General features: G+C 46.5%; 1 protein-coding gene across 1 annotated transcript in view; it reads left to right on the top strand.

Moving 5' to 3' along the window:
• The first annotated feature begins 244 nt into the window (after window positions 1-244).
• Siah3 (siah E3 ubiquitin protein ligase family member 3) overlaps window positions 245-25,042 on the top strand; it is a 64,954-nt gene continuing 40,156 nt past the window's right edge. The window contains exon 1 of the mRNA XM_041670913.1: window positions 245-483. Coding sequence (XP_041526847.1) covers window positions 349-483 — 135 coding nt within the window. The 5' untranslated portion in view covers window positions 245-348. The remainder of the gene's footprint in view (window positions 484-25,042) is intronic.

Raw genomic sequence — 25,042 nt, forward strand, 5'->3', positions numbered from 1 at the left:
ATCTCCCCAGCATTATGTATGGTTGGCTGTAATCACAAGATGAATGCAATGTGCTGATCTATGGTAATGTTCAATAATACATTCTCCGCCAGGCTCAATTCATCAGGGAGCTCCGGTAGGGGAGGTATTTGTTATTGGCTGTCTCTGCACCTCAAGGATAACATTTCTGTCCTTTTGATTGGCTGCCTCGCTGCTGCAAGATTCTAACCGTCTTATTTTGATGATGAATATGAAGGCGCGCTAAGCCGGGCTGGAGCAGAGTGTCTCAGAGGCAGTCTCCATTCAGAGCCCAAGGACTTACAGCATCCTCCGCTGCCTTCCTGTGCCAACAACCCCCCAAAAGTTGGGATGCTTTTCTTTACCCAGTGCTTTGGGGCTGTGTTGGATCTCATTCACCTCCGGTTTCAGCACTACAAGGCTAAACGGGTTTTCTCTGCTGCCGGGCAACTTGTCTGTGTGGTCAACCCCACGCACAACCTAAAGGTGAGTCACTTCCTCTTCAGCTCTCCGTGGGGGCTCTAGCCTTTTCTCGGGAGGCATCTCTCAGGGAACTCATGCAAATAGTTTGCTGGTGCTATGATCCGGATGCTCTGGAGACGCTAGCTTGCTTCCCTAGGCTCATTCTCGCTGTCTGGGCTGTGTGGCGTTTTTTACAATGACTGAGTGGTGTTTCCTGGATTGGCAAGCAACAGCGGAGTAAGCGTGTAGTGTCTCCCCCGTACCGTCCTCCGAGCAGGGTGTGGGGGTGAGGGGAGGGTGATGGAAAGAGTCAGGTAGAGGTGTCCTTACTTTCCTCCCACGCATTTGTGGGTCAGTGACCAAGAGAAAAAAAAATTCGAAAAGTTATCCAAATTGTCTTGCCTTGACAAAGATCTGGTCTTGCAGAACTGGGGAGCTTTGAGACAGGAGTTGGCAAGGGGCCGTTTCTGCAGAAGTTTGCCCTTGTCCTCAAACTGTTTCAAACTGTGTGTGTGTGTGTGTGTGTGTGTGTGAGAGAGAGAGAGAGAGAGAGAGAGAGAGAGAGAGAGAGAGAGAGAGAGAGAGAAAGAAAGAGAGAGAGAGTGTTGCTGGGAGGAGTTGAGCTTCATTCCCTCCAGCGGGCTAGACGCGAACCTTCGCTGAGGACAGCGGCGGGAGGAGGGCTTAGCTTCAATTGTGTAATAATGAAACCAGCTAGGAGCTACCCTGGCTGCCTGGAGCATGCAGGCGACTGGCTGCTGAGTTGCCAGTGGCTGCCTCACCGCTTCTTAGCGCTGCATCCTCTGTGTTCATCCACCTCCAGTCAGTGTTCTAAAGCTGAGATGCGGGTCTAGGACCTCTGCGTGTCACAGTCCAGATGGGGAGATTAATGAAGAGCCAGCTGCCGACGGACGTGGGGAAGATAGGGAACGGGGTAAGGGGTTTGCTGGGAGGACACATCTAAATTCCCCAAAGGTGAAATGGTGAGAAAATAAAATATGATGTAGGACTGTGAGGGTGTTGCTTACCGGTCTTCACTTACTGGGGGACTGGGGACAGGGGGAGGGGTTGTGTCTGCAGCAGAGTCTGGGACTGTCTCCAGGAGACCAAATCTGTAACTCTGACTACCGTGGTTGGGCAGTGTCAGGTGATGCTCGTGATGCTAAACTCATGATGGGGTGGTCCTCAGAGCCCTTTTGCTGCAGATCAGTGCTCACGAGTGGCCCCCACCTGCATTCCTGGAAGTCTTTAAGTCTCTGGAGCTTCTGAGGCCATATTCCTGGGGTGATGTGATGGAGGGTAGGCTGGACTATACTGAGTCCGCAACTGGCTTTCTATGTTACCCAGGCTATGACGAATCCATGAATCTCCCTGAAGCGTTCCTGTGTGCCCCCCTCATTCCTACTCATTTATTTTTTTCCTCCTGCTCAGTGTTTGTTTTTGTCCCCTCCCCCCTTTATGGCCTGGCTTTATAAATGAGAATTCTCTTCCAGTCATCCTTGGCAGAGCAAGTACATCGTATCCATGTTAAAGATATTCTTGCCTTCCATTTCATGGCCACTTTGGAGACCTTACTCCAATCCCATTATTTTGTCAACTTAGATTAGTTGCTTCCTGGTGGCAGGAAACGTTGTTTACTCCTGTTTTGCATTTTAATGCCTTTAAAACCAACCGGGCTGCGTAGCTGTTCTAAAGTTTGAGTTCATGGGGTTCACTGCTTGCACTAGATGATGGAGAAAGAGGTGCTTAGACCTTGCTGGGGGGCAAGGAGAATCCATGCATGAATGACCTTTTCCCTGATAACTGCTTGTTGACTACCAGGCTGGTTACCCAGAGTGGGGGTGCGGGACTTTGAGTCAGCTCTGGACAGCTGTGTGAGGTTTTGAATGGCTCCACCTTTCTGAGCCTTCCCCTTCTCATCTTCAAGATGAGCATAGGAATAACCTGGTTCCTCCACAGCTCTCTGGAGCTGCTAAGAGACAGTATGTGCACAAGCATTTGGGGGGGTAGAAGTTAATGATGGATGTGTTTGTAACAGTGTCCTCTCTCAACACACATACACACACAGCACACACAACGCACACACACAACGCACACACACATTCTTGATTCGATTTGCAAGCTCTTCAAAGAGTGTCGGGTAATGCTTTAAGGTAACTTAAGGTCCTCTAATCAGGAACAGAAAAACAGATGCTTTGCGCTTTTGAGCAGTGCTTTTCCACGGCCCAGTTTTTCATATAAACGCTCGTTTGGCTTTTCATTTCCACTAATATCCCCTTAGGGACTCTGCTCATTAGAGCCCCGCTGCAAGTAAACACAGTGTGTTGTGTCCCATCCCGCTTGGGTCACAGCACACAGAACTAGGAGGCCGCTGCAGGCAGGGGGACTCACCCAGCGGGCAAACTGCTCTGTGGGGTCTCCATCAACTTGAGCTTACCCAGGGCCCAGGTGGCAGAAGGTCAGACCCACCTCCCAACCCGAGGCTAAGCAGACAGCTTCAGGCTTTTTAGATGTTTTAATTCATTACTTAGCTAATTAATTAATGCATAAGAATGGCTATCTATTTAAAAGCACCACCAGCCTGCTGGTTAGACTAAGAAGTGCAAACATACTCAAAAGAGTTTTCTTCCTAAACATTCATGTCCGTAAATAGACCACATAAAATATGCCTTTGCTATAATAAGCTGTGATCTATGGGTGGGGGAAGGGCTTCCTGGTTTTGGAGGGAAGAAAAAAAGGTACGGCAATGTTAACCCAGAATAGCTATTGATCTGTGGCGCTTCCCGGCACTTTGTAAGATTGGCCAGGATATGAAATGGTGACCAGGGCCACCGATTTCCTTTTGCCGGTTACCTGGAACTACCAGGGGGAGCTGTGGGGACCGGAGGACTAGTTCTTGGCTTATCTGAGACTCTTAACAGCGTTTTTATGACTGAAAGCAAGTGTTGAGTTATAATGTACTCGCTGAGCAGAGAAAATCGTGTATCTGCTATGGTTCTGCAGGTTATCTTCATTAGCAGACTCACTGACCTGGGATTCCTTCAAGCTGGTACCTTTCCTTCTAAATGGAAAGCAGGGCCTACCAGGGACTGCAGATGATACTCTGGTTAAAGCGGTTATGCCCACAAGCCCACTCTAATGAAAAGGGTCCTTTAGAACGAATGGCTGACCTGGAACACTGCCTAGAAACAGGTACAAGAGACTCATTCCCCATCCCATTGGCCGTTTGTCTCTGCCTGTAATCTTTGCCTAGAGCAGAATTCCAAAGCCACCCCCCCCCCACCCAGTTTTCCTTTGTGCCCTATGAAAAGTATTCCCTTAGGGAGCCAGCATTCTGGCTAGTGGTCTCCAGGGGCTGCCCATCCTCAGGCTGCCCCTAGACCACACTCCCATCTGCTGCTCTTTGCACACTCCGTGACTTTTCCCTCCCAGTTCCTCTCCCATTGGCCTAGCCACCCATGCAGCCCTGCCCTCTGTCCTGTCTGCAGACACACCCTTTGCAGGGTAGCCCCGCCAGCTCCTGTAGCCAGGGTTCTCTAGGGAAGGGTCTGCAGACTCCTGGGACCCTTTTCCTCTTGGTCCTCAGTCATTCCCGAGCCCAAGTGAGTTGGGGTGGCTGGGTGATTGTCTCTCTTTATCCACAGCTTTGATGAATACATTTTAAAAAAGAAATGCTAGCAAAATGCTTTCTGGCAAACTTCTGAAAGGCGCTGTCTGATGCTGCTACCCAGTGCCCTCCTCTGCACTGGGCCCAGGTACATTAGTTCCCCACCTCCGAGTCTCCATTCAGCCAGTTCCCTGCCAATTTTCTTCTAATTTGTTTAATCTTGGATTTACAAAAAGAACACACACACACACACACACACTCGAGTGACAAGCAGGACAGTGGTGGTTTTATTTCAAGTGCCTGGCAGATGCAAAATCTGGCACTGGGGTTGTTGCATTTGCAATCCTTGCAGTATCTATGCGCCTTTCATTCTTAGAGAAGGGGAGATGAGAGACTGGCAAAGTCAAGCATGGCCCTACCTCTGCTGTGTGAGGTGATGTTGGAAGCCCTGAACTGCCCCGTAGCTTTGCTAACTCTGGTGGACACAGCGCGCAGCAGGGGTTGGAATGAGAACAAGGACGCCTGAGACTGAGAGGCCGCCTTTGGACCGTTCAGTGTGAATGACCTCTTGAAGCTTTGCAGCAAGATTGTTGAAGAGCAGGTATGTGGGGTTACCCAGTTCGCACCCACATCCGAGGGCCCTGTTCTTAGTCTTTTCAACACTTCCCTCAGGTTCTCTCCCAGTGTGGAGCAGCTTCACTGTGTGTTAAAGCCTGAGAAGTTGGGGGCGGGGCCAGAGCCGGGACGGGGAGGCCGAAGGTCTACCCTCTTCCACTTTGATACCAAAGCTCTACAATCTCTTTCAGCCTCTTGGTTTCTGCAAATATTCTATGATACTATGTCTCTAAACAGTCCTGCAGCCTTTCTGGTTAATGGTGATTGTAAATGAGGCCCGTGAGCCACGTAATGGGAGACCCCGGGCCCCAGGCAGTGATTTGGTTAGCTGTGCGCTAGTGATTGAGTTGCAGAATAGGCTGGAGCTGGAAGCTGTGCAGGGGTGAACTGATTACCTCGGCTCTGCATTTACCCAGCAGCCTCGAACCCTTGGTGAAATTCCCTTACCTAGGCTCTCTCTACCAATCTGGGGAAATGAGGGAACCGATGACCTTAACTTCCTCCGAAACTCCCAGAAAGGTCACAGATATTTGAACAGCTCCCCGCCCCCCAGTTTAGACAGACTACTTTTCTGGCAGTTAACAACAGAGGCGGGGTAGGGAACAACTGTCTGCCCCCAGCAGGGTAGTGACCTGTTCAGATATGCAATGTCATGGACAAGAGGTCTACTTGGGGAATGGAGGGAGACTCAACTCCACTTAAGTTCTGCAGCTCAGGGAATGATGGGGGACATGCCAAAGCAGGGAAGTTAAAGCTTATATGCAGCCAGGGGAACTAAGACCACAGAGGGGGACTCCCTGTCCTGGTCTGCACTGGTTTCCTGAGGCTGCCGTGAGCCACACGTGGTAGCCTTGGGAAGGAAGTGGTGTTTTAGCTGTTTATGATTTGGAGTTACAACAGGATGGAATCCAATGGTGTTGTCCTTGAGCGTGTCTCTTCCTGGTTCTTAATGGAGATGCAATGTTTATACACATTTCTGGGGTCCAGGATGACCATTCAACATGTTACACAATGTGCCATCAAATTGTGCCAATTGTCATTCCCATCTCCTCCAGCATTGATTATTGGGGACTGGAAACCTCTGGACTCGAGTGATAGATATCTTTGAGCTTTGTGGGCTTCATGTCTTTTCATCAATAAAATGGGGGAGTTCGTCAGAAATGCCTTTCCCACACATTAAGGGTATACCATGGTTTGTCGTAGGCTGGCAAGGGTACGCATTCTGAAACCTTTGGCATAATGTAGATATGACCCAGTTCTTGTGTCTAACCTGATGTGAGAACAAACTCTTCAAACTAGATGTTACAAAGGATAGTGGTTTGGAAGAGATGCCTCTCAAAATACTCAAACATTTGAATTCTTGGTCCTCAGTTGGTGGCTGTTTGGGAATGATCTGGAGGTGTGGCCTCGCTGCAGGAGGTGTGGCCTCACTGGAGAGGGTGTGGCCTCACTGAAGGAGGTGTGGCCTCACTGTAGGGGGTGTGGCCTCACCAGCGGAGGTGTGGCCTCACTGGAGGAGGTGTGGCCTTGCTGGGGGAGGTGTGTCACTGGGCTATGAGGTTTCAAAAGACTTGAGCAGTTTTGGGTGCTCTCTGGGACTCCTGTTTGTGACTCGAGATGTGGGCTCTCAGCTTGTTCCTACCACTTGCTACCTCTGTTTTCACTATCATGGACTCTAACCCTTTGGAACCATAAGACCTAAATAAACCCCTTCTTTTATACTGCTTTGGTCATGGTGTTCTAGTACAGCAAAGAAAAGTAACTAAGACAGGAAGTTAACAGTGGTAAAGTTAAGGCAATGGAAGACCCCTGTTGAAGAACAAAGTTTAAAGCATGCTTTTCAAGGGAGAAGAGGGGGAACAGTATTCAAGTTCAAAGTCTAGGCTCAAAGGCTAGACCCATGAGGCTCAAAGCGAGCAGCCAGCCCTGAGTCACAGCTGATAGAGCTGCAGCAGGGACTGGTCTCATCCTCATACTCTGCATTCAGACTGTTGCTCCGCCTGTGCCTATACCATGAGGGAAGAGACACTTTGGTACAGGAAAGTGCCCTGGTAATATGGCTCACCGGCAGTATTGGGCATCATCTTAGAGGGGCTTTTCTCCCAGAATGTTGCCAGCTGAGCAACACAGGGCATCAAAGAAACAACAGTTTCTTGTACCTAAAACGCTCATGCAGATACATGACTTGGGCACATATGAGGGTCTACAGGAAGTCACCAAAGTCAAGCAGCCACCACTCCAGATGGTCAGACCGCAGAGAGATGGAGTCCTGTTACCAAAGGCTTCATTTTTGCTTTGGCTGTGAGCCCGGGATGAAAGCACTGGCAGACACCAGCCCCATGTTTTCAGCAGAACAGGTTCTTTGTGGATAATTTACAATTGTGGGCTGAGAATGTCAGTTGTACTTTCAAGATATCATATCTCTTCATAATTCCTGAGTCTTTTGATGTGTTTTTATGCCACGAGTCCGTGATGAAAAATGTGTTCCATGCTGCTGGGCCATGTCCAGCAGCCCATGGCATCAGAATCACAGCTAGGAGACAGCGACCTAATACAGGGGTGAGGGGGTGTAAACCTAGACCCCCTGATGAAGCAGAAGAGGGTACAATGTGGGAGGATGGGATCTTCAAAGGTCATGATTTTATAGGAAAGACAAGGTTAGCCTACACAGAAGGTCCCACAGAGACAGAACCCAAACCAGTTCAATAATACAGGCTTTACCACAGGCAGACCAGCTAAGCCAGCCGCCTCCTGACTTTGTACCCAGACATTGTAGCTCCTCTAAGTATCTCACAGGACTTGGCCAAGATGGGCTGAAGAGTCTGAGGCAAGTAGCTACTCAGAGGTTCCAGTTTCTTTGTCATAAATTAGATATTCAAGTGACATTTCCCAGGCTGAGCCAGGCCACTTGTCCTGAAACTCTCACACAGTAGCTTTTCACTGTCTTGGCCATACTCTGGATGATAAGTCACGGTGATAACAGTCACATTGAAGGCAGGCTTGCTATGTCCAAGATCTCTCTAGAGTGGAACTGATCATTTAATTGTCACCAGGATCCAGCGTATTATTATCTTACTGCACCCTACAGAATATCAAAACAGAAAGAGGTTAACGACCTGGCCCAATGTGGATGTTCTTGGTGGGTTAAGCCTTCTCTTTCTTTGATGAAAATCCTGTAACTTCTGGTACTTCCTAATACTGATATGGTGGCCATTCACACTTACTCTTCACAACCCACAACCCAGGCATCTTGCTGAGGGCTGATATTACACGAACTCTATCTCCCTGTAGAATATTGAGCATGTTTCATTCATCCTCACACATATAAACTTGGGGATGATGCTCCAGCCCCTGCTGGGCAATCCTGGGAGGCTTTCTCTATATTTCTCAAGACTGCTGGTGGAGCTGGACACCTGCAGCTTGCGTTGACTTCATTCCTTTCCTCTGCTTGCTGCAACCACACCCAAGTCAACAGTTTGCCTCAGAGTCCTTAGCTCAGGCTCTGTTGTGAGGGAACTCAGGGGAAGCCTGTGCCTGTAATTTTTAGTTGTGGTTTTGTTTGCTTAATCATCTTACATTTACTGAGCACATACTAAGTACCAAGCACTGTGCTAGCTTCCTTGAATTGCTTTGAAAAGAAAAAAGGAGGAAGGGGCTTACAAACCTCTAAAGACACACACACACACACACACACACACACACGAAGTTGTAAATATTTTGTTGACAGCCTTTTTAAGAAAGCTCCGAAGTTGGTAGCAAATTCTTGTCCTCCCACCAAACAGAAGGAACAGGTAGATGTGTATATGTAAAATTACAGGAACATGAATTCCCAACGATGGTTCAAGATGATGCAGGTCTGTAGCTTCTGAACTCAACTAAAGAGGGAAAATTCCACCAAATTTTTGATACATAGAAGTGGATGTTAAAATTAGCATGGATGTCTAAGATACCTGTATTCCAGCCCTATCAGACCACGCCACAAGTTCTTTCTAAAGCAAGAGTATTGAGGTTGAAAGGAAAACCCTGTCCCCTCTATTCCGCTCATCTCCTTGGAACCTCTGGCTGATACACAGATCTGGTTAGCCAATGGGAAAGGGCTTGTCCAGAAATAGCATCTCTCGCAGGGTGAGCCACGGTGAAGACTTCATTGAAAAATTGCGAGGGTCTCAGAGACGTCCTCGGCTTTCCCTGACGACAGCTCCTTTTCCCAGACTGCTGGATGAGGCCCTCACTCTGGCAGACGCAGATCTGCAGAAAGCTGCAATCATTCAAATTCAAGCAAATTGCAGGGCCTTTTAGAAAACTTACATGGCATTGATTTCTGAGAGACTCGGTGGAAATTTTGTGGAGAAATGGTAGTTAGGAATGAGCAGGCACAAGAGGGAGGAAGGAAAAGCCAATCACTGGGCTTTTGGTTTGAGTGCGATTTAAGTCCCTCTTGGCAAGACAATTTAAAAATAATCACAAGTTATGAACATAGCTATGGCTAGAAGCGATATTCAGTGCACCTTTTCCAAAAGACCTCTTAGAGAAAAATACATATTTTCTCAAATACCAGTTAATTGCTAGGCATGATGGCTCATGCCACTTAGGAAGTTGAGACAGGAGAATGAACGTGAGTTTGAGGCCAAACTGGACTACAGAGTGAGTCTCCAGGATGACTGGATTGTTGTAGTTTGAAAGTAATTGGCCCCCATAATCTCGTAGGGATTGGCACTATTAGGAGCTGTGACTTTGTTGGAGTGGGTATGGCCTTGTTGGAGGAAGTGTGTCACTGTGGGGATGGGCTTTGGGGTTTCCTATGTTCAGGGTACTGCCCAGTGTCTCAGTCAACTTCCTGCGGCCTGCAAGCCAAGTTGTAGCCAGAACCACATCTGCCCGCATGCTTGCTACCATGATAATCATGGACTAAATCTCTAAAATCATAAGTGAGCCTCCTCAATTAAATATTTTCCTTATAAGAGTTGCCATGGTCATGGAGTCTCTTCACAGTAATAAAAACCTTAACTAAGACACTGACCTACAGAGCAAGATCTGGCTTAAAAGGCAAATAAAAACATATAAAAACAAAACAAAATAATCAGTGAATCTGCATATGACATCTTAAATAGTTAATATGAGGGTCATAATAGGTTTTAAATTAGCAAAAGTGTTCTTGGCATTAGTTATTGAAACATCATTGACAAATAATATATTTATATTATATACTTATATTATATATGTATATAAATTATGTATTTGTATAAACATTAGTTAGCGTGGTTTTTAAATACCAATTCATTAAGGAAGGTCAAAAGCACCAATGTAATTATTTTATAATTGGATTATGGTTCCAGCTTCATTTATGTTGCTGTGATAAGACACCTTGATGAAGAGCAGCTTAAGGTTGAAAGCATTTGTTTGGCTCATGATTCCAGGTTACAGCCATTATTGTGGGGAAGCTAAAGTAGAAACTCAAGGGAGCTTATCACATTTCATCCAAGAATAGAGAGAGAATACGTGTATACAAGCCTCCTGGTTACTCACTTGCTTGCATGTGCTGAGCTCAATTTCTCTGTTCTTTTTATAGTCCAAGAACCCCTGTCTAGGGAATGCTGTTGCCCACAACAGACTTCATCTACCAGCACCCTTGAATTTAAGACAATCCCCCATAGCTATGCCAACCAAATGCAGACATTTCCTAGTGGAGACTCTCATCTCAGGTCATCCTAGGTTGTGTCAAGCTGACACTGAGAGCTACCCATCACAGAGAAAATAAAGGCTGGGAGGACCTTTTTGTCATCATAGCGAGTCCCAAACCCACAGCGCTCCCCATTACTCTCTGTATGGCAAGAGATGTTCAAATATTAAGTCGACGCCACTATCTAAGAAGTATGTTCATTTAGGAATAGAACTGTATTGAGGCAAAGTGGTTCCCATTGTTTCTGCCACTCTGTGTACTCCAGGATAGCTGGCAGGTGAGCTTCTGGGCTATTCTCCTTTCTCTGCCTCCCGTGTGACCACAGGAGTGCTGGGGTTACAGATGCCCACCACTGCATTCGGCTTTTTGAGGGTTCTCAGGATCGAACTCAGGTCATCAATCTTGCGTGGCAAATGTCTTTACCTGTTGAACCAGCTCACTATCCCGGTAAACATAGCAGTTTAACCAATGAATCAGAATTTGGAGGACTAGATATTCACTTCTGTATAATCATCCTAATATCCACAAGAAACAAATTGAAGACAGTTTTGAAACGATAGTATGGGTCAAATTGTATTCCTCCCTAAGATGTTCATTCATGTGACGGTCCTTCCCTAGGTGATGTCTGCTTTCCAAAGCCAACTTGTGCTAAGTAGCCTCTACATTGACAACTTCACAACTTTTGAACCTTCAAATAAAAAGTTTTATCAGACAAGTGGGTTCCTTTGAGAAAACTTTTGACAATATTCTTCACATTAACAAAAGTTTTCCCAGTTAGAAAAAAATGAGGGTTATGGCTACTGGCAGTTCTCTACTGGGTCCTCTGACTAGGCTGTGTTTTATGTGTATATATATGAATCTCCATTGTGACTTCCAGTTAATTAACTATAAACTGGGAACCGCAAAGGAGACTTTTCTATAGGTCATAAGGAACACCCTTGTAAGAGAGTTCCCTCATAGATACACGCAGAGAAGCAAATATTACTTATAATGTTATTGTGGAAATAACACAATTAACAATCTGATTTGTTATGCAATATCACACATCACGCAGCCTCTAGAAGTTGCCACTTGCGGTTTGAATGAGAATGACTCCCATAGGCTTATGTGTTGGAATGCTTGATCCCCCGTTGGTGGGGCTGTTTCAGAAAAATTAGAAAGTATGGTCTTGTTGGAGGAGGTGTATCACTGGGGGTGGGCTTTGAGGTTTCAGAACGTCCATGCCATTCCCAGTCTCTCTCTCTCTCCCTTGAGCTCACGAATCAGAATGTAAGCTCTCACCTACTGCTCCCGAGTCATGCCCGCCTGCTGCTATTCTTCCTGCCATAATGGTTGTGGACTCACCCTCTGAAACTGTAGGCCCACAGTAAACTTTTTTTTAGCAGAGCAATAGAAAAGTAACTAAGACACCATTACATACACATGAATGAACAAAATAGAAGTTCATGACACGTACAATTATGAAAAAAGTTTTGACACTACAGACTCCCTGAACGGGAGGTAGGGGTCACATGACTGCATTTAAATTCCTGGATGACCCTCGGGGATGTTATAGAAATGCTATTTTATAGAAAGCTTTGCATTAGCATCTCCCTGAGAAAATGACACCCGAGAATGACGGAAGAGAGTAGTTCACACCGCTAGCTATCCTGGCCCATCCCTTCCTTTGGAAATCAACTTCAAGGATGCTGCTTTTCCTGGCTCCCAGCCTGTCATATAACAGAGGTCTTTGTATTGGGAGAGGAGGGAGATAAGGAGAACCCTTCCATTTTGCCTAGAAAATGAGAGGGTACTTAATAGAAAATAAATGCTACTGTTGGCTGTGTTTACACAGCCATGGCAGAGTTGGCTCTAAGCAAACGGAAATAATGACTTTCTCACCCAATTTTTTTAAAATGGCGGAAATCAATGATTTTTACCTTTCAGACACAGAAAATAACTTATGGTGATTATTAATATGTTTGAAAATCTGCATCACATAGGCCTATCAGGAAGTGTGATTATTTGCATAATTATAAGCAATATTTGCTTCTCTGTGTGTTCCTACGAGGAAACTCTTTTATAAGGGTGTTCCTTATGCACCTACAGAAAAGTCTCCTTTGCGGTTCCCAGTTTGTAATTAATTGACTGGAAGTCACAATGGAGGTTCCATGGACATACATGTAAAACACACTCCAGCCAGGCGGTGGTGGCGCACGCCTTTAATCCCAGCACTTGGGAGGCAGAGGCAGGTGGATCTCTGGGAGTTCGAGGCCAGCCTGGTCTACAAGAGCTAGATCCGGGCCAGGCACCAAAGCTACAGAGAAACCCTGTTTCGAAAAACCAAAAAAAAAAAAAAAAAAAAACACTCCAGTCAGAGGATCCGGTGGAGAATTGCCACCAGCCATAACCTTCATTTATTTATAAAGGAAATCTTTCATTAATGTGACTAGTGTTGTCATAGGTTTTCTAAAGGAACCCATCTATCTGAAACACATTTTCATTTGAAGTTTCAAAAGTGGTGAAGTTGTCAATGTATAGGCTACTTAGCACAGGTTGACATCACCAAGGGAAGGACCGTCACATGAACAAACATCTCAGGAGAGGAATACACTTTGACCTACAGTATGTTTCAAAGCTGTCATCAATCTGTTTCTTGCGGGAATTAGAATGGTCATATAGAAGTGAGTATGTAGCCTTCCAGATTCTGATTCTTTAGTTAAACTGCTATGCTCATCAGGACAGCATTTGCCCGACAAGATTGATGACATGATTTGGATCCTGAGAACCCTCAAGAAGCCAAATGTAACCCCAGCACTCCTGTGGTCACATGGGAGGCAGAGACAGGAGAATAACTCAGAAGCTCACCTGCCAGATATCCTGGAGTACACAGAGAGGTAGATATAAGGAGAGTGACCCTTCCTTAACACACACAAACAATTAATAATAATAAATTTAAAAATTATTATGCTTCTCAAGGTGAAAAGTTCTTATAAACTATCATTCAGTATACTCTTCATGGTATCTGGGTATGTAATGTGGTGTTGTGCATTTATTTTAGTGTTTATTAAAGTATTTAGGTATCTTACTAAAGCATTTTGGATACAATCTTTGCAACTGGGTATAACACTGTGTCTAAGGATGAAATATAAAATGCTTTTAGATAAAAAGGATCTATGGAATAATTCACATTTGTTATAAAATAGTTTCATATAGAAAAATCCATCGTTATTATAATCAAGCCCCAACTCTATGCCTCATGTCTTAGGTCAGGTTTCTGTTGCCATGATAAAACACCTCGACCAAAAGCAACCTGGGGAGGAAAGGTTTTATTTCACCTTGTAGATTATAGTCCGTCATTGAGGGAAGTTAGGGTAGTAACTGGAGGCAGAAACTGATGCAGGAGCCATGGAGGGATCCTGCTTGCTGGCTTGCTTACCCTGATTTCTTATACCACCTAGAACCACCAACCCATGGGTATCACCACCCACCAGGACTGGGCCCTCCTTCCTCAATCATGATTGGAGAAAATGCCCCACAGCCTTGTCCATAGACCCATCTAATTAGGGCATTTTCTCCTTTATGGTTCCCTCTTCAAAAATAACAGTAGCTTGTGTTGACATAAAGCTAGACATCACACCCCGTTAATACAAAAGTGTTGACTGAGGTTTCTATCCTACCCGGTCCCTCTCTGTTAGCCACACCACCTGCAGCTGTTTAGTCCCAAATAAACACACAGAGGTCCACATTAATTATAAAACTGATTGGCCTAGTATCTCAAGCTTCTTATTAACTCTTATAGCTTATATTAGCCCATAATTCTTGTCTGTGTTAGTCAGTGGCTTGGTACCTTTTTCAGCGAGGCAGTCTCATCTTGCTTGCTCTGTGTCTGGGTCACAAGTGCAGATTGAAACTTCCCTCTTTCCAGAATTCTTGTTGCCCTGCCTCTACTTCCTGCCTGGTTGCCTCACCTATACTTCCTGCCTGGCTACTGACCAATCAGCACTTTATTAAAAATAATACAAGTGACAGGACAAAAGACCATTGTCCCACAGCACAGGAGGAAGTTGAGACATGACACCTTGTCACAGTGGGAGGGTATAGTTTGTTCTTTTAATCTTGTTTTAAGGTATGTTTCTCTTTTCTGTTTTTAGAACAGGTTGTCTGGAAGCGTCTACAAAGAGTACAGCTCCCCTTAGTCAAGCTGTATAAAAATTCCAGGTTCCGTAAAATTCTTGGGAGAAACATTGCCACAGTTTCACTGACATACCCAACTAACAACTGTCTCATAGAAAAGGAGACTGTGCACCAGAACTTGCTTTAAAATGTTTGAAACATAGGCTGACCCCCAGACTGAGACTCATGTGGCTGTCTGGTCAATATCCAACTTGTTTTGCCTTGACAGTGGGAGCTACCTCAGAAGGGCAATGTAAATTTTCTCTAGGCTGTTTTTCCTCTAGGGTGAATATCACTTATCTATCTATCTATCTATCTATCTATCCATCCATCTACACACACACACAAACACACACACACACACACACAGAGAGAGAGAGAGAGAGAGAGAGAGAGAGAGAGAGAGAGAGAAAGGAAAAAAAATGTTTTTTTTTTTAAATACAAAAATAAGCATGCCCTCTGAGACAATTGGCTCTTATGTGGTACCTGTTCCCTGAGAACGACGGGCTTTAAAACATCTTTCTCATTAGTGGCAGCAGTGGCTACCGGTTATTGCTAAATTTATTTTCCTAACATCAAAGAGGAAGGAAGTTTTAATGACCACCTCCTACCTAATTCAGCTCAGTTTCCCCTAGGCATCAGGCAAACCCACTCCCCTAAGGGTCTATACTTTTTTTGGTTTATTCCTTTCTAAGACAGTTGTGGGGAGGGTTGGGTGGAAAGGGCCCCAAGGTGGAGGGAGCCTGGGGGAGACGCACAGAATGAACCAGGTAGGCCACCATCCTCAAGGACCCTGACCTCATAGAAGGACAAATTTCATTCAGCAACTTTGGGAAAATCACCCCAGTAAGGCAGGACATGGAAGAAGTCACCAACAGCTGTAGAAGGCAGGTATCACACACTGAAGTCCTCCATGCAGGACCGGATACCTGCCCCACCCCCTTAGAGTAGGCTGCTTGTCACAGCACCCCTCAGGGTGGTGATATGGAGACAAGCAGACTGGCCCTGGCCTGGTAAACACCAGGCTGCCCTCCCTTGCCCCACACCCTGCCCCAAGTCTCCTCTTCACTCGGAGAGCCGATGAGTCCATCAAAGCGTTGCTTCACTAAAGCCAAATGGATCCACCTGCTTCTGACAACGGAATAAATGCCTCTTGGACCCTGCTTAGCCTTCTCACTGACACACAGGCCAGCAGCTTGCTGCTCTCCTATAATCCAGGAGAAATGAGGACTGGAAAGGTTAGTGCACAGGCCTTATCCCCTGCTGGTGAGCACACCTGGAGAAGGGGTCTGCTCAGAGCACAGAGGCGAAGCCTTGCCAGCCTCCTTCTTGTTTCCCAGAGGGGCCTGAGCACTCAACCTTGATGTCCCCATCTGTCAAATGACAGGGGTGACACTTTCCCATTGCCTCCTCCAAGATCACCTTGATGGACAGCGCTAGGGGTTTACAGTTGACTTGAGATACTGCCTCTGTTTGAAAGCAATTTGAAGGCTGGATGCGCTGGTGCACACCTCTAATCCCACTCGTGAGGCAGAGACAGGAAGATCAGAAACTCAATGCCGGTTTTGGTTACACAGTAGCCTGAGTGCCACACGAGAGTGAGTCTCAAAAACCCAAAACCAAACAAAGTTTGAAGTTCGAGATACTTTCCACCAATGCTGGAGTGGTCAGACATGAGAGTAAACGGGAAGGGCTTGATTGGGTAGCTTCACCCATTTTACCAGAGGCGGCAGGGAGTTAGTAGAAAAATAAAAATCTGCAGATATATTGGAAAGATCAAATACTGTGATGGTTAGCTTAAATTCCCAACTTGACACAATCTGGAATACCAGGGAAGAGTCTCAGGAATTGTCTACATTGATTTGGCCTATGGGCACGCAGTGGGCATTGTCTTAATTATAATAACTAATGAGAGAAGACCCAGGCCACCAAAGGCGGCCCCATTCCCTAGGCAGGGTTCCTGAGCTGTATGAGGGTAGAGAAAGCTGAGCACAAGCAAGCAAGTTAGTGGGCCCAGGGGGATCTAGAACCTGCTCTTCCCCGTGTCTGGAATAGGCAGCAAGTATCTGCACAGTTATCACTAACCTATCACAGACTCAAGACGGCAGGTGTGGCACCTTACTTCCCGAGGTCTCACAGATGCCTCCAAATAGACAGATGTGGGGTCTGCAGAGTGATCACTGGCAAGAATCCCAAGCAACTGAGGACCTCCAGTGGCAGAAGGCTGAGCCATAGCCAAAGACTGGCCACAGACACTGGACTTTCCAACACCCGGTTCCTGACTCCTCTCCAGTAAAGACTCTGCTGGTTACCCCTTCCTCGGGGAAACCCCCATGGCTACGTCCCAGGTCCCTGGAGTACTTTGAAGCAGTGCTAAGACTTGACTCAGCTTTCATTCCCTTGTGCATCTAGATGATGAGTTCCCCAAGGGTCCATACCCCAAGGCTGTGGTGCCAAAAAACCGCTTGTGCAAACAGAGGTCTAACTCACAAACAAGCTAAGGACTCCAAGAAGAAGGCAAGAGATGGCAGACATTAGCCGATTACGGAGGGTTTGGGGACATGGTTCAGCCAGTAGAGTGCTTGCCTAGTACGTATGATTCCTGGGTTTGATTGCCAGCACCACATAAAATGGGGGTATAGCCTTCTATAGACCTTTCATCCCAGTACTTTGGAGATGCAGACAGGAGGATCCCAAGCTCAAGATCATCCTCAGCTGACCCACCCTCACAGTACCCCCCCCCCCAAAAAAAAAGAAAAGAAAGGAGTAAAACTTCATACTTAAGCACGTCATTGAGACAACCACTCAAGGTGAGCATGTCTCCTGGAGCGTGCAATGAAGTGGGAACAGTGTTAGGACACGCAGTTAGGTTCAAGGCTAGGGGTGGGTGAGCAGGGAGGCTGCTTCCAGCCAGTGATGCCGGGCTCTCACGGTTGCACTGTGCAGAGATGAGAAGCCAGCGATGATGAACACAGGCAAAGTGCCCAGCACTGCAGGTTTGCTTACCAAAGCCCGGAATAACTGCTTCAGCCTGGCTGCTAAGAAAATAAGCTATTGAGTCCAGGATAATTCTAGTAAGAAATTGGCATTTGGGGATTAATTGTTTCAGCAGTAATGACTACTGCAATCCAAATTAATGAGACCAGAAAGAGGTTTCCAATTTGACTATCAGGAGGGAAATGGGCTGAGGGGGACAGGAGTTTTTGAGGGAGGTGGGGGATGAGTGGTTGACCTCAGTATTGATTGGTCAAAAAAATGAGGAAGCTTTTTTTGTTTGTTTGTTTTGAAAGAACAGCCTGGGAAGACTGGTGAACAGTTCACGCTGCTGTCTCAGGAAAAGCCTTGATTGATTCTTAAAAGCCTGGCTGAGTCCTTACCGGAGGCCTTGGGCAACTCTGGGTCAACAAGGCCAAAATGAGTCACCTACTTGCTGGGTGAGGAACCCACTCAGGGCCCAAAGTCAGACCCTCCCTGCTCTCCCAAGCACTGACCTTCAGCAGCCACCTCCCCCTCCTGCAAAATCCAGCCGGATGGCTGCACTCACCTTGCCAACCCCAGGGGTGGGTTGTGGGTAGGGAATAAGAAGAGGCCTGGTGCATTGCTCAGCAGTCTTCAGAGCACAGGTAGCGTGGGGAGGGTGTATAAATAAACCACCCATTTCAAGTCCTTTTATGTGTTTGCCCCGCTTTGCTCCAAACAGACCCCAGCCAACCTGCATGCATTTTTGTAGCTTCTTCCAGAACTCTGTGCACTGTGCAGAATAGAGTAGCAAACAAAGATTCAAAATCAAAGGGACCTGCGATGCGGGCTGGGAAGGTGACTCAGTGGATAAGGTGCCTACTGGGATTGCACGAGAACCTGAGCACAGCAGCATGTGGCTGTAATTCCAGCACTGGGAAGCAGGGGCAAGGGGGTGCAGAGTTTGCTGGGCAATTAGCCTTAGTACAGTTCAGCCAGAGACTCTGTCTCAAAAATAAGGTGAAGCCGGGCGGTGGTGGCGCACGCCTTTAATCCCAGCACTCGGGAGGCAGAGGCAGGCGGAGCTCTGTGAGTTCGAAGCCGGCCTGGTCTACAACAGCTAGTTCCAGGACAGGAACCAAAAAAGCTACGGAGAAACCCTGTCTCGAAAAATAAAAAAAAAAAAAAAAGGTGAAGGGTAGTGTAGAAAGATACTTGACATCTATACATATGCAGGAGAGAGAGAGAAAGAGAGAGAGAGAGAGAGAGAGAGAGAGAGAGAAACAGATAGACAGAGACTGAGACAGACCTGGGATGGTTTGCTAGGTTCAGCTGGACCACACACTGAGAGCCTAGGAGGGACTTGGCCTGCTATAAGGGAGCCTGGGAGGACAGAGCCTTGCCAGGCTTCAGGGGCCTAAATGTCTATAGATCACGGATGATGGTGAAGAGGTGGTGGGAAGATGATGGAGCAGCTTATTTGTTCCACGTTCTGTTGTTGCCTTGAGTGTGTTTTTATTTACTCCGTTCTGACGAGTAGAGCTATGACAGGGAGGTTGGGAGAGTCCTTGGAAGACGGTCCCCATAGTGGTCATCTAACGGGAGAGATCCCAAGTTCTTCACCAGTCTTCCAGTTTCAAGCATTTTGGATGTGAAATGTCCTCGGAAGATCAATGTTTGAATGCCTGATCCCCAGGGCTGCCAAGTCCAGACGTGGGGTCACTGAGCGGGACTCTGGCTTTGTCACTGAATTAATCTCTTGGAAAATGGGGCCCAGCTGAGAATATAGGTCACTGGGGGGGGGGGGTTCTTGAAGAATCTCTTTTGTCCTTGGTCCTTCTCCCTCCATCACCTCTCCCGTTTCCTTGTCCACTATGAGATAAATGGCTCTCCACCCCTGTGTGGTCCCCGCCATGACCTCTCAACTTACCACAGCCTAGAAGTAACAGAGCCAGGCAACATGAGCAACAGAGCCAGCTGAAGCCGCTGGACCCATGAGTCAAAACAAGGTGCTTTTCCCTGAACTTGTTTATCTCAGATGTTTCTGTCACAATGGCAGAAGCTGACCCAGTTCCCTACCCTGTGTCCTCCTGTGTCTGGTCCCGCTTTCCATCATTGGTGACAGGAATTCAGAAGCCCCTTGAGCTCTTCCCACTGACCAAAGGACACAGAGGACTCTGCAGAGACTGCACACGTGGGTGGCCAGAGGTTCTGAGAGGATGCAGAGCTCTGAGGATACAGAAAACAACAAGGGCTGCCAATAACCTGGAGAACTTGGAACCGCGGTGTATTGCTGGAAGGAAGAGAAAATGGCCCAGATGCTATAAAAAGTCAGATGGAGTTTCCTTCCCCAAAAAATTAACACAGAATTACCATATGACCCAGAATTTTGCTTCCAGCTATATACCTCAAAGAATTAAAAATAGAAATGGAAACAGATACTTATACATGAATATTAAACACATTACCCACAGTGACTAAGAGATGAGAACAACCTACATGCCCACCAATAGATCAATCAATCAATATAAAAAAATGTAGTAATACATACAGTGGAACATAATTTAGCCATAAAAATGGAATTTAATGTACGTATATTTGAAAGATTAAAAACCTATGCTTTGTGAAATATTCTAGAAACAAAGCAACAATACCTATTTTCAAACAATATCTATTTTCATTTGTGTGAATTATATAAAATACCCATAGAGACATAAGGTAGGTGATAAGTAAAGAGGGTAAGGGGAGGAAGACGTGGGTATCACTGCTGGGTGGCCATGGGCTCCTGTCTAGAGTAATGAGTATCCTTTGAGAACAGTGATGATGGCTGCATATGGCGGACATACTTTACATTACTGAATTATACACTTGAAAACTTAAGGTGCTAAGTGTTATGACAGAGTTACCATAATAAAAACAGGCATTCTAACTAAGAGATGACAACATTTAATGGCCAGACAGATGATGACCCAGTGATTAATGTGCTTGCCATACAGTGTGAGGATGGAAGTTCAGATTCCCAGAACCCATGTGGTACCAGATGGGTGTGGTTGCAGGGGACTCCCAGAACAAGCTGGCTAGAAAGATTAGCCATCTTGACAAGCTCTAGGTTTAAGAGACCCTACCTCAACTAAGAATGTGCCGAGCAGCCGAGGACGATTCCTGTCATCAACCTCTGACTTTCCTATGTGTCTGCACACAATGCACAGATGCACACACATGCACATGTGCCCACATGTATGCAAAGCAAGCACACATACACAGGGTACATCACATGGGGGTTGGGGGAGAGCATGCAGAATGAATGGGAAAAGAAAAGAAACAACAAAAGCATGGTCTCTGGACAAAGATGAACGATGTGGTACCCTTGCCTGACAGGTGACTCCAGTCAACAGCTCACTGCCCCTCACCCTCCAGCCACTTGGAATGGTTAGTTCTCCCTGCCATCTCCCACTATGGGCCTGGGGAATTCTCTTTAAACACCCCCCCAAGGCAGTTTTTGTAAGACATCAGTCTAGGTGTCTATCAAAGACCGTTCTCCCTGGTACCCGCTAGCCTTTTCTGTACCCCATCTCACAGTCCACATTCACTCACTGACACAGAGCTCTGAGCTCACTACGTACAGCCTGCATGATGCGTTCTGTCCTCCCCACAAAGCACCCTTCCCTGCTTCTTTAGTGAGTTCTAACCCTCCAGGACTGCTTGGCTCTCACCTCATGCCAGAATCTCTTCCTTTCATCGCCTGATGAAGGTTAATATTCCTGAGGATGCCTATGTGTTTGTCTTTGGATTCACCTTATTTAGCTTCTCTAGGAACATGAATTATAGGCTCAATGTCCGTTATTTATGGCTAGAAACCAAATATGAGTGAGTACATCCCATGTTCCTCTTTTTGGGTCTGGCTTACCTCACTCAGGATAGTGTTTTCTATTTCCATCCATTTGTATGCAAAATTCAAGAAGTCCTTGTTTTTTACTGCTGAGTAATACTCTAACATGTATATATTCCATACTTTCTTCATCCATTCTTCCGTTGAAGGGCATCTAGGTTGTTTCCAGGTTCTGGCTATTACAAACAATGCTGCCATGAACATAGTTGAGCATATACTTTTGTTGTATGATAGGGCCTCTCTTGGGTATATTCCCAAGAGTGGTATTGCTGGATCCAGGGGTAGGTTGATCCCGAATTTCCTGAGAAACCGAAACACTGCTTTCCAGAGTGGTTGCACAAGTTTGCATTCCCACCAGCAATGGGTGAGTGTACCCCTTTCTCCACAACCTCTCCAGCAAAGGCTATCATTGGTGTTTTTTATTTTAGTCATTCTGACAGGTGTAAGGTGGTATCTTAAAGTTGTCTTGAGACAGAGACCCACACGGGAGCACCGGACAGAAATCTCAAGGTCCAAATCAGGAGCAGAAGGAGACGGAGCACGATCAAGGAACTCAGGACCACGAGGGGTGCACCCACACACTAAGACAATGGGGATGTTCTATTGGGATCTCACCAAGGCCAGCTGGCCTAGGTCTGAAAAAGCATGGGATAAATCTGGACTAGCTGAACATAGCGGACAATGAGGAATACTGAGAATTCAAGAACAATTGCAGTGGGTTTTTGATCCTACTGCACGTACTGGCTTTGTGGGAGCCTAGGCAATTTGAATGCTCACCTTACGAGACCTGGATAGAGGTGGGCAGTCCTTGGGCTTCCCACAGGTCAGGGAACCCTGATTGCTCTTCGAGCAGATGAGGGGGGGGGACTTGATCGGGGGAGGGGGAGGGAAATGGGAAGCGGTTGTGGGGACGAGGCAGAAATCCTTAATAAATAAATAAATTAAAAAAAAATAAAAAAAAAATAAAAAGCGATTCTCAGCCCAGTCAGAATGGCTAACTCAAGAAAGCAAATGGCAACGAGGCTGATGAGGACACGGGGAAGGGGAGCCTCAGATACCACAACTATCATAACACAGTGACATGTTATCCAGCCGTACAGGAGAATGAAATCATGTTGTTTGCAGAAAATTAAATAAAAATAAGAATTATGTTACGCAAAAAAAAAAAAAACAGAATCTCTTCCTAACTATCTTGTGTATGTATCTATCATGGTATAAGGATGCTAAGCCTCTGTCCCCTCCACACCAAACTGGAGGCTTTGAGAAGCTGATACTCAGTGAGTTCTTCTCTAGACATGGCCAATCTTCTGGTGGGTGTATGGCAAGCTCTCAGCGAAGCAAATTATTGTTGTTGTTATCACTAATAATAACAATTACTATTATTACTATTATTGTTGTTATCGGCAGTAGTGGTAGAATTAATGAAGAAAACTCCCTCCTGACTGAGACAGAAGAGCCCCTTGCATGAGGTTCTTTCTAAGAGGCTTCTCTGAGTCTCAGCTTTGGGGCGGCTCGCTCCACCTTGAGGGCGTGGAATCTATAGCCACAGTGACTGTTCCTGCCAGGCTCTTGCACCTCTCACCCCCTCTTTCTGGGTACCCAGAACTCACTGTCTGCACCTCTCTACCCACTACCCTGCAAGCGTGAACTATGCCGGCATCAAGCCTGTCCCTCAGCCGTATGGGTAAGACTTGCTTTTATAGAGACTGGCCAGAACTCGGATGAACAGGCTGAGGTGATGCGCACATCACCTGTGGAAAAAGAGCCAGGAATAGGAACAGTTGTCAGCGTGGCACTAACTCGACCTCTCTGCATTCTAGAACTCTGTGTATGGAAACTGAGCAGCCTCCATGCAAACTGGGTCCTCTCACACGTTACGATGCTCCTCCCACAGAGCGGAGGGAAAAGACAGGTTTAATTTAACCGTCTGCTGGCCTAGTTAGTTAACACCAAAACATCTAGATAAATGTTGTATGGGCTTTCCAGATGTTAGAGGTAGCCAAAGTGACAGAGCCTCAGCCTGGATCAGCTTCTGTGTGTAGCTCTCATATCCTCATTTGAGTCTGAGAGGTGTTAGCCAGCTTCAGATGAAGCTTCTATTAGTCTTCTGTGAAGGTCAACAGTGCAGACAGAGCAACAAGGAAGCGAGGTTTACCCGAAACTCATTGCTGGGGATAGAAGTGTGTGTGTGTGTGTGTGTGTGTGTGTGTGTGTGTGTGTGTGTTGGGAAGGGTTGCCCCTGGTCTAAGTAAGATGTAGCAAGACAGAGCCTCCTAGAAGGTAGCCAGTGTTTAACCTCAGGGCCTGAGTAGCATTTCTGGAGCATGCAGATGCTGCAATTCTTCAAGCTACACACTTGAGAGTCAGACGCTTCATGTGCAGGTAGTTTTTGGAGTCGCTCAGCTTGGGCTTGCCAGCGAGCTGCCCTTGAGCAAGTGGCTGATCCTCGGAAACCTCCATTTACTTGATTACAAAGTGGGTTAGGCCAGCCTGTCTCCCGCGTGGCGCTGCAGAGATGACAGGAGCTGGTGCTTGAAGTGGCAGCGGCTCCAAGTTTGCTGCCATTGGATTCCATGTGTAGGCTTCACTTATGAACACACTCTGAGCAGAAACTGGTGGGTTGTTTTTTAAGGTGCAGTTTTACTAAATTAAAAAAAAAAATCAGTTTCTTTCTGTCCCCAGAGTCTCCTCCGCTCTTTTATGCCAATGCCACTATCTCCTCTCTCTCTCTGACCGATTCAGTTTAAGCCACTAGGTGTAGATACTGCCTTTTGCCTGGTCACCATCAGCATCTCAGTGTGACTTCAACCCCAAGGAAGCACCAGCAGCTACCAATGAGGGCTGATTGAAACAGCCTTTTTTCTGCTCTTGTTCTGGACCTCACCTGGGCCGCTGGAAGGACCTTGGTGCCGGTGCTGGGATCTGATTCCTTACAGCGATGTCTCGATGCCTTGACTCTGAGCTAGTCTCAGAGAAAGGAGACTTCTTTGTTCTGTTAGGCCAGCTGCAATGGCGTTGGCTCCTGAGTCTCACAAAGTCCTTATGACGGCTTCTTTATTATACTGTTGCAAAATTCTGCTGTCCCCTTTGATGCAACTTCGAAAGGAGAAGTTGGCTTTGCTACAGACTTTTAAAAGCACTCAGGATAGCATTTCTATACTCGCAGAACCTCTGTCTCATGCCTTCTAAGGCTAAGGGTCCGTCATAGACATCACCTGGAGAAAAGGAGAGAGCCTCAGCTCTCAAAGAGTTTGGGTGGCATTTCTCTTATATTTTTGATTGTGAGCCTAGCCTTTTTTAAATGGCTGAGCCATCTCTCCACCCCTTGGGTGGCATTTCTCTAGAAGAGGCTTTGATCGTTTGACTTCAACTATGGAGACGGGCATGTGCCTAACCTAACCACTGTGTGAGTTTGGCAAGACTGCTATCTTTAGATGCTGTCCTCCTGGTACCTTACCTATTACACATGTACCCACATGCCGCCCAGTGAGTGGCTGGATGAGGAGCCCATTTAGAAGCTGAGAAAGAACTGCAGAATGCGATATGCTGTCTCCTAGGTAACTCCTCGCTCACAAAGATGCCTCATAAAGGCCCCAGTGTTCTGTCCGTTAGCAGGCAGGGACCTGGGAGAGGGCAGCTCCCAGAGGATGACTGTCAGAAGTGAGACAGCTCAATGTTG

The sequence above is a fragment of the Microtus oregoni genome, unplaced genomic scaffold, assembly GCF_018167655.1.
Source record: "Microtus oregoni isolate MIOR12 unplaced genomic scaffold, Mior012 000001F_ref0000356, whole genome shotgun sequence".
Taxonomy (NCBI): Eukaryota; Metazoa; Chordata; class Mammalia; order Rodentia; family Cricetidae; genus Microtus; species Microtus oregoni.